At 34.4% G+C, this 10,885-nt stretch overlaps 1 protein-coding gene across 1 annotated transcript; it reads right to left on the bottom strand.

Annotated features, from left to right (window-relative positions):
* Positions 1–465, bottom strand: LOC129238339 (uncharacterized). Its single transcript, XM_054873369.1, has one exon. The coding sequence runs from the start codon at positions 463–465 to the stop codon at positions 1–3; it is 465 nt and encodes a 154-aa protein (XP_054729344.1).
* Between the last annotated feature and the right edge of the window lie 10,420 nt (positions 466–10,885).

Below are 10,885 nucleotides of genomic sequence, written 5' to 3'. Positions count from 1 at the left end.
CTATACAGTCAGTCCAACGCCTTTCCAAACGTTCGATGCCATGGCAAAACAGCTCTCGGAATCATCGAGACGTTGCTGTTTTTGGTCCACAGCCAGCAAACGCGGCACCCACTTCGAACATAGCTTCCGCATCGACAAATGGTCGTGTAAAATGGTGAAAACACTTCCCTTTGATATCTTTACGATGTCAGCAATATCATCCAGCTTCAATTTACGGTCGGCCAAAACCAATTTATGGACCTGCTTGATTTTTTCGGGAACAACTGCCTCATTTGGGCGACCAGGGCGGTGTGCATCGTTGGTGTCCGTACGACCGCGTTTAAAATCAGCATACCAGTCGATCACTGTTGATTTGCCTGGTGCAGAGGTGCCATAATGATCGTCCAACCACTGTTTTGCTTCGACGGTATTTTTTCCCATCAAAAAGCAGTGTTTAATGAGCACACGAAATTCTTTTTTTTCCATTGTTCTGAAAATAACAAAAGTAGCGTCACTAAAGCTTCAATAACTCACACAATAATGATCCGAATGACATACAAATTTGACAGCATACCTAAAAGGGTATGTTCTTTCGAACCATAAAGCTAATTTTATGTTAGTGGCGCCCTCTATATGTCAGACCGGGGACTTATTGACCGATGTGTTATATTTATATTTCTAACTCTAAAGTGCTGAGTGGCATTTCTGAGGTTCATTTTACAATCATAAATTTCTATTGGAATATGATTGTTTTCTTTTTCATTAATACTCGTTTTACAATCATAAATTCTATTAAAATATGGTTGTTTTCTTTTTTATAATTTTATGTGTGGGAGCGGGGCCATTCCACATAACTCGCGCAACTGCTGCGTCTCGGCAGATGTTTGAGGCGGCTCGGCTTTATGCTCTATAACTTAAAAAGTTTTGCTCGGATTGACTTAAAATTTTAACACGGTATTTTTGAAATGTTTTACTAGAATAACATACAAAAAAAAAATTGGTTTTTTTTTGTTGAAACTGTTCAGCGCCGCCGCGACTATTTTAGGCTGTTCAGCACCATGACAACTAGAATGATGGCCGCTACGGCTGCGCCTATGAATGCATTTTGTTCTTGTAGTCGCTAGGCATAGAATTTTAGCTTTGGACGACATACACATTTACAGGAATAAAGTGGGTGGCCCGTGTGTGCGGTTGTATTTACATGCAAGTTAACGTGTCCCGCAGGACATCGTTTAAAAAATTAAAGTTGCGGGCCAACCACTTGGCCCGTTAAGTTATACTTACTTTCGGGATCCTTGAATTAGTTGTCCGTTCTATGTGTTTTACAGTTTACTTTATTGTATTCCTTAATATTAGCTGGTTGAAGATTACCGGTCAAAGCCCACTGGTTCAAGACTGCCCGCGCGGCGGCACACTCAGAACCTTTTATACTTAAACTAGCCTTATTCCTACCCTAACTCTGCTGACACAGCGGTTCCCACGATGTTGTGTATTTCGGGTGAAGTTGCTGTCTGCCGGATGCGCGTGTGGATCACGTTGCATTAAGCAGACGCACTGTCAGCATATTTCAATACACGGGTGTGCTTCTGCTGCAGGTGAGCGAGTTAACTGTGGTGTTAACTTGCATATGTGTATACAAATAAGCATTGTTTTGCTGGAAGTTCAAAATACAAATATGTAAATTATCGTCCGAAAAATTGGACGATGGGAAAAAAATAAATTTTTATTGGTCGAAATACCTTTATTCGATATATTCCAACTTACAACTCAATGCTTAATTACTAAACCTCTCCTTAATATAACTTATTTCTACCTGTGTCAGTATTTTTGACTACTGATTTACATCGGCACATGCCGGATGTTTATTGCTTAAACTAATTTTGCTGATCGAGGTGTCAGCAGATTTGGCTATTGGTTGAAATCGGCGCATGCCGGATGTTATTCCCAATATTATTGGGTTTGCTTATTCAGCGTCTGGGTTATGTCCCAATTGCATTATTGGTTATAGCTTAATTGGTGCTAACTCCTCCGCCGATAAAAACGGACGTCCCCGTTCGTTCAAACTAATAGCCTATGGTTAAGGACTCTGTAGTGAACTTGGGCGTTTCTTGTGTTGCGACTCGTTTGCTGTCGATTACATTGACGTCGACTTTGTAACTCGATGGCTCTATTGGTTTCGCTTTAAGAAATGTTTCTATGGTCAATTTGATGACTACTCCTGCTATTAAAATAATGCTAATTATGGTTAGCGAAAAATTTGTTATTAAGGCTGTTGCATGGGTTATTTGTAATGAATTTAACTTTTTTGTATTATTGATATGGAGTTCTTTCATTATCTCTAAGCTAAATATTTCTTCTTCTATATTTGAGGGAATATTTGACTGTAATATGGCTGGCAATGGCTTATTGGTTAGTATCTCGTTAAAAGAGTATTTCTGGTTATCTACGAAAACTGTAAAATTGTGGTATTGTACTGCGTATGACCCGTCAAGGGTGATATTCTGACTGTCAATTTCGATTGAACCTTTGTATTGATTAAGAAAAATTATGCCTGGTGTTATGACTTCTACTGAAGGGATGTGTTGATTATTAATTAACGTGCATTCTGCTGGTGTGCTCTTAAGGAGTTGTGGGATACAGGTAGTGTTACTAATATCTATTATATTTTTATTATTACAAATTCTTAAATTATTATTTTCTTTACATTTTAGTTTAACAGCAAACATTTTTTTGTTACAAGTAATAATGTCCTCGTATGGGATTTTTATTGAGATTGCAGTTGATATATTTGATTAATTTTATTTAGAAATTTACAAGTCGATATTAATGCAGTCACAGTAACAAGAAGAATAAAAATTAGAAACAGTTGATGAGTAATGACAGATGACACGCATAGTGTTGCCAGAAATAACTTGAACAATTTTATTGATATATTTATTCTTTTTTATTGGTTTGATTGTGACTGAATTACAAATTTCCTCACTAGTTAGTGGTATGCCGACAATATAAAATATCATAGAACTATTTGTAACTATCTTTATATCTCCTAGTTCTAAAGATTCCTCAGCATTATTTAATGTGAGGTTATTACTTATAAATACCGATTTGAGTAGTTCTAATTCTTCATTTGATAAAATGTATGAATTAACAATTCCGGCCTTAGCCCAATGAATTGCGTAATCTATATTTATGAATTCTTCTCTTATGATCCTAAGTTTATATTTTAATTCTATTGCAAAATTGGTTTGTATGTCCTCATTGGTTTGGACAACTTTCAAGATTTTATTTGAAACTGCTGTTATATTACTTATTCTATCGAAAATTATTTTATTTATAGTTACTTGCTTATTATTATTTTCTATTACGTTATTTATTTGGTTCTCTAGGACGATAAGGTCGTCATGATCGGGGTTTCCAGCGATCCATTTCCATACTTTTCCTATTTCGTCTATAGACTTTCTAAATCTTTTGGGCTTAAGTCTATTTAGTTGTGTTTGTGTAAGATTTAATTCATTAATAATGATGGGTAAGAGGGGGTTTTCGGGAGTTATTTTGGATTTGATCGTTGTGCTTTTGGACATCCTTTCTTCTTCGCCTCGAAGTAGGGATGTTAACCTTCATCTCACCCTTAAATAAACTTACATTGTATACCCTCGTGTGTGGTTTTTCACACATATGGTATATTTACGTATTTTACAGTAGGAACATAATTTAATTGTAGTCAAAATCAAGATTTATCATCAATAACATATTTATTTTTATATTTTGTTATCTGTTACATCAAATAAGTCTATCTTCAATACATTTTACACAAACATTTCGGTTATGTGTACGCTTACATACACCTTTTTGGCAAAAACAGCACATCGTTTGATATACATAGTTCTTAGTTTTCGACTTCTCTCTATAACAAATGTGACATCTAGCTTTTCCTTCGATATTCGGAGGAATACTTTTGGATCTTTTTGGAGGAATGTTGAATGATCGTGATGAGCTCTCCCGAGATTCTGAAGGTTCACGGAACAGTGAAGATGTGGAATAGGCTTTTGAGCTACTGTGCTCCCCGACTGATTCATTTAGTGAATTGTTGCTAATAACAGAAAGCAAAGACGCCGCTGATTCGTTTCGTGGCACGCCTTTTCTCATTGTCATGTATGATTTTGCAAGAGATATTCCAAGCTCACGCAAGAAAACTCGTCGCATTGTTGGTTTGTTTGTTTGCCAATTTGGTTTCACATCTTTGAATATAATCAAAGCGTTTAAAGCTGAGATGTCGATCATATTTGCGAAAACCGCCAATGGCCATCGATTCGTCTTTCTTTTAGAACTGTAACAAGACAACATTTTGTCAACTGTATCCACGCCACCTATAACATAAAATGTTTAATGAAATCAAAATAAAAAGCATCGAAACGAGCCTTTTGTTTTATTATAGAATAAAAAGTATTAGAACAAACCTTTGGTTTTATTATAATGTTGAATGATTATTGGCAACTTTTTTCCATCAGATTCTACATCATTTGAAGCATGCATTGTGCTTTGCAGTACTACGCAATTGTCTTTTCTGCTGATGTATGATACGAGTGTTGTGTTTTCGGTGAATGCAAATGTTGATTGGAACAACGGAACTTTTTTGCATTCTAAAAGTTTTGGTGGGATGCTTCTTTTGTTTTTTCGCATTGTACCGACCATTGTTAGCTGTTGTGACAACAATTTTTGACCAAGTTCATAAGAGGAAAAAAAGTTGTCCATTGTTATGTTATTCCCCTTCAATCCACGAACCAAATCCAAAACTACACGTTGACCTTGATTTTTTTCAGCTAAACCACCAACTGGCTTACCCAAATACGGTTGGATTTTCCAAACGTAACAAGTTTTAGAGCAAACTAATAGCCAAAATTTAATTCCATATCGTTCAGGCTTGGAAGGCATATATTGCCGAAACTTGCATCTACCACGAAAACCAAGCAATTGTTCGTCAATAGTAACACATTCAGAGTCACAGAACGCTGATTTTCATAATACAGTTGAACAATTTGTAGACGTTGTTGCGGTGTGAGTCTTTCCATGATGAAATGCCAAACGCTGTTCAACAAATCCACGATGACAGTTTGCCATAACCCCTTTTAAATCCTTCCTCTAATGAATAATACTCTTGATGATGTTTAAAGAAACTTTTATTATAATTTTAGAGTACGGAGTTTCTGCGACTTTTGCCAGTCGCCCTCGCGGTTCAGCCACAACTGGCTTTTCTTAAATCTTTAGGTCTTAAATATAGCCTCAGAATATACATATTTAGATTGTAAATATGTGTGTTTGTGATGCTACTCAGCACCATCCAAATAGTCTACTTTTTGTTTAGACTTGCAGCATAGTTGCAATTGTTTTACTGTGTCCTCTTATTTCACTCAAGTATGTTTTGCATACTTGAGTGTTGACACCAGTATGTTTGTTATCTGCATATACGTATGACTTCACGTCACGTCACGTGAAGTCATACGTATATGCAATGAATGGATTACACTTAAGCATATACATATGTATATTTATATTTCTAACTCTAAAGTGCTGAGTGGCATTCCTGAGGTTCATTTTACAATCATAAATTTCTATTGGAATATGATTGTTTTCTTTTTCGTTAATACTCATTTTACAATCATAAATTCCTATTGGAATATGGTTGTTTTCTTTTTTAGTAATACTCATTTTACAATCATAAATTCTATTAAAATATGGTTGTTTTCTTTTTTATAATTTTATGTGTGGGAGCGGGGCCATTCCACATAACTCCCCCACCGTTAGAGTTAGAACTCTCCTGAGTTCTTTCATTAATAAGTACATTTTGTTTGGGGTTAGTTTCCATTAACATAATTCCCCCTTCATTATAATTATTTTTATTAACAACTTTTACTTTTATATTCTTCCTTTTCCAATATACAATTATTATAATCAATAAGAGCAATAAACATATTGCTACTGTTACATTCATACCATATGAAACATTTTTATGGTATTTTAATTCTTTAATTTCTTTAATGTTTTCCATATTTTTTCTTCAATCATTTCTATACTATCATTAAAATGATTATTTATTGCTATTTGCTTATTAACAGTTTGCTTCTAAAAAAAAAAAAATTAATCAGTATCTCCATTATGGACTATGATACTAAACCTATCATCATTGTAATTATTTTCGTTTATATCCTTAGATGCCATTAAAATTTGGTAACCTTTTGCAAGATCAATAGGGCTAAAGTACTGTGCTTTGCCCAACTTGTCTAAGATTCCATGAATATTTGGCAAGGGATACTTATCGTCAATGGTTATTTGATTATAACCCACGATAATCAACCACTAAACGAAACTTTTTATTTCTTGATTTATCTTCTTTTTTTTTAACACTGTTATAATAGGAGAGCTATACCTACTCCTGCTTTTTCGAATTATTTCATGGACCACTGATTTTGTATTACTCAGTGTGTCCCCATCTTTGAAAAATTATTTTTTCATATTTTTTTTTAGCAATTTTTCAACTCCTTTACGATCATCTGATTTTTAGATGATCGAATTGAATATTTTGCAATTTCCCAGACTCCAATGCATAAACCTGCTCTTGGATCGTCTTTGAGAGGAATGGTATTTTTACACCATTAAGGAGTTCAATTTCCTCCTTTTCTATAAAATTAATTTTTCATATTTTTTTTTTAGCAATTTTTCAACTCCTTTACGATCATCTTATTTTTAGATGATCGAGTTGAATATTTTGCAATTTCCCAGACTCCAATGCATAAACCTGCTCTTGGATCGTCTTTGAGAGGAATGGTATTTTTACACCATTAAGGGGTTCAATTTCCTCCTTTTCTATATTTATCTTCTTTTTTTACACTGTTATAATAGGAGAGCTATACCTACTCCTGCTTTTTTTATTTTTTATTATACCTTGTTTTTCCAATTCTTTAATTTGCCAGTTATGTGTGGGACAGTTACGTCTGAGCCAGTTATGTTTGGGTCAGTAACGTCTGAGCCAGTTATGTTTGGGGCAGTAACGTCTGAGCCAGTTATTTTGGGTCAGTAACGTCTGAGCCAGTTATGTTTGGGTCAGTAACGTCTGAGCCAGTTATGTTTCTTATGGTGCAAGCAAACGTACCTGCCTGAATTATTTTATTCTTTGAATAGGGCAACTTCTTTGTGTTGCCTTCAAAAGGATGTAGATATTTTAAGTCTTTCTCCACCTTTTGTCTTAAGGTGGTTCTTTGATAAATAGCATTTTGCTGCAGTAGTTGCGTTATCGCTACTAAACAAGCCTCCATATTTTGGGCCATTTTCTTTTCGAATCAACAAGGGAGTAGAAAAAATATATATTTTATAATTCAATTTTTTTTTTTATGATTATTAGTTTTTGCTTACTTGCTTCGAGAAAATTTCTTAATTGATTTAACGTGCCCAAGCATTAAGTACGCTTGCTCTATTTTTTTCCTGCACTGGGGCTCTTTCCACAATATTAAACATATTAAACTTGTTTCTATTTGTACGAAGATTATTACCCGCAAATCGATTAACCATCCTCCTGAATCTTGTGGCACTAGGATCTACCTCCGTGAGGGTTGGATATTCAATCATATTCTTATCTTGGCGTAAATTACTGTACGTAATTTTTTTTTTTTTTAATTAATTATAAACCTCTTTAAATTTGACACATTTTCTATATTTTTTTTTTTTGTTTCTTTTCCTTTTACTTCGTATTTCTTCTATGTTTCATATTTTCTCTTTACATTAACAATTTTTCACAAACAAAAAAAATTTTTTTTTTTTTTTTTTCACTGTCGTTTTCAAGTATCATAACTTTTCGCAAAATGTTAAAAAATATATGTATCACTAGCTACTTACATAGACTCCTTTCGTCAATGGATGAATCAAAATTTTCAGGATCTCTGCTCTGCTTGGTCTTCACTTATTTGCTGTGGTTTGGTTGATGTTTCCGGAGTGCTCACTGGTACTTGTTGAAATGGTTATTCTGCTGCTTCTTTCACTGCTATTTCATTTATAGTGCAGTTTTTAAATTTTTATGTGTAAATCCCTTCCTTCTTTAAAGATCCATTAATAAGCAACCACCGTAGCCGAATGGGGTGGTGCCAGTTACCGACTGCGCCAGTTATGGTTTCTGTCTATTTGAGAAACCTTGAGTTGCGGCCATAACCCCTTTTAAATCCTTCCTCTAATGAATAATACTCTTGATGATGTTTAAAGAAACTTTTATTATAATTTTAGAGTACGGAGTTTCTGCGACTTTTGCCAGTCGCCCTCGCGGTTCAGCCACAACTGGCTTTTCTTAAATCTTTAGGTCTTAAATATAGCCTCAGAATATACATATTTAGATTGTAAATATGTGTGTTTGTGATGCTACTCAGCACCATCCAAATAGTCTACTTTTTGTTTAGACTTGCAGCATAGTTGCAATTGTTTTACTGTGTCCTCTTATTTCACTCAAGTATGTTTTGCATACTTGAGTGTTGACACCAGTATGTTTTTTATCTGCATATACGTATGACTTCACGTCACGTGAACGGATTACACTTAAGCATATACATAGGTATATTTATATTTCTAACTCTAAAGTGCTGAGTGGCATTCCTGAGGTTCATTTTACAATCATAAATTTCCATTGGAATATGATTGTTTTCTTTTTTAGTAATACTCATTTTACAATCATAAATTCTATTAAAATATGGTTGTTTTCTTTTTTATAATTTTATGTGTGGGAGCGGGGCCATTCCACATAACTCGCGCGATCTGTAAAAAAAACGCAAATGAAAAAAACTCCTCTTAATTGATCACCCGTTACAAGTTAAGCAAGTCATATTGCTTATAAAATAAAATACTCACTTTGAGTATTTTGTCAGGCCGCATCGACTGAGCTTAGATGTCAGCACTGGGCTGACAGAAAAAGCGGTAGGGTATGTGAGGTATGTGCAACGAAATGCTGTTGCTATATTAGGTTTCGGTATCATGCCTTAACTTATATAGTTATAATCTTACTGAAAAATTCTTAAGCCTTTTTAAGATTAGTTATTTCGGGGGGATACGCGAATACAACAATTGCCTGAAATATAAACAGCGAGCGCGTTCGTTGTAAATTCACAAGTGACTTCTTTATTTTCTACTTCATGTTTATATAGGATTTCTTAGCCTAAACTTAACTAACGGATCATATATAATTAATGTTATGTTATGTTATCTATGTACTTATACATATATACATAGTGTTATTATGGCAGAATATACTTTGAACAATTTTATAAAAATTCATTTCGGATAATTACTTAAATTAATAATTAAAACTATAGGCCATTTGGCGTAACACTTACATTAAGGGGCTCAACCAGTGTGACTGACAAAAAAAAAGGGGGTTTTTGAAAATTTATTTTTAAAAAAGTTTTACATTGATTGTTTTAAAACTTTGTAAGTATATTAATATATAATTAAACTTCAAGTACAAATTTTTTCAAAGGAAAATCTGGACTTTTCTTCTAATAATAGGGCATCTCTCGAAGGTCCAAAAAAAAAAGTTTCCCCACTGCTGCCTTTGTTACGATCTTCAGAGTGCCTGAAATAAAAAAAAAAACAAAAAAGTCATTAAAGATGATGGTATCACGCGTTGATTAACGCAGGATTGTGGTGAAAAAACGAAATCCAAAAAAATCCCGCAGTTTTGAAAAAAGTATAAAAATTTAGCTTGAAAATGTGATAGTATTTCACATCGCAAATTTACAATTTTTATTAGATTGAAATATCGGAGGGTCATTCAATGTAAAAATGAATACTTAAAATGAGGAAACAAGATTCAAGTCGATCGTAAAATTAGTTTTTAAGTTACAGTGGCAGCAAATTAAGAAAACGCTATTTTGAGAAAAACGTGTTTAAAGAAAAAAATACTGATCTCACATTTATAAAACGATAAATATCATACCTAATCCTAATCTGGTATTCCAGGCCCATATAATTCACCTTCTTCTTCTTCTTCAAAAAGTTGCTGCTTGCTTGCTGAAGCTCTCCTTCGAGCTGTTCGAGCCTCTCGTGTTGCTGCCTCGTGCCGGTATTCTGCTATGCGAAGCCTCGTTGCGTCTCGTTGATCGGCATAATTACTTGCTGCATATCCGATTTTTACTCCTGTGACACTGAATATCCTTAGGATGGATGAAAATCCATCATTGAATATTACAGTAGCAAGGTAATTAGCAATTTCAAGTGTTTTTAAACCGCTATGGAGGTGTTTCGGAGCAAACTGCCACAGCAAGCCATTGTAACTTTCGTTGCTGTTTTGAGTGTTATTCCCTTTGCATCTATCAAGCAACTCACGTCTACTCAAGTCTTGGTATATTGGTTTTAGATTTTCTTGAACTTTTGAATCAATTGGTAAATAATTATGCTTGAATTTTTGCATGTTCTGCCCCTGAGCCTCAGCAACACGATAAGTACACCAGCTGTCAACACCTTCTGGACAGTTTCCATGGTTTGGACTTTTATCACTGGAACTCAAATGATAAAATGTAGCCCAGATTTCTTTTTCCATCTCATCAACATTATCTTGGTGTCTTGTGATCGCTAGGCCATAGTATTTTTGGAGTTTATTGATCAGTTGGTCAGTTAATTTAACTGTACTTTTACTCCTTCCTCCCAAACCTTTATTCATTTTTTTCGCGTTACGGCATCGTGTTCCCATCCTTTTTTTTACGTGTAAATAACACTCAAGTTTTTGTACGGGAACATCATATGGATCTAAATTTAACAATCCTTTATATGTAGCACTATCACCATCGCCAATATACCGCGTATATTTTACTCCATAATTTTGAATCGACCTTCCGAACATTTCCTTTACACTATCGACTTCCATTTTTGAGGCCGA

This window comes from Anastrepha obliqua, chromosome 2, assembly GCF_027943255.1.
Source record: "Anastrepha obliqua isolate idAnaObli1 chromosome 2, idAnaObli1_1.0, whole genome shotgun sequence".
In the NCBI taxonomy this organism is placed as follows: Eukaryota; Metazoa; Arthropoda; class Insecta; order Diptera; family Tephritidae; genus Anastrepha; species Anastrepha obliqua.
This window is presented reverse-complemented; position numbering and strand designations above follow the sequence as displayed.

Coding starts and splice junctions, on each gene's coding strand:
- LOC129238339 (XM_054873369.1), bottom strand. CDS start 465: ATGGAAAAAAAAGAATTTCGTGTGCTCATTAAACACTGCTTTTTGATG.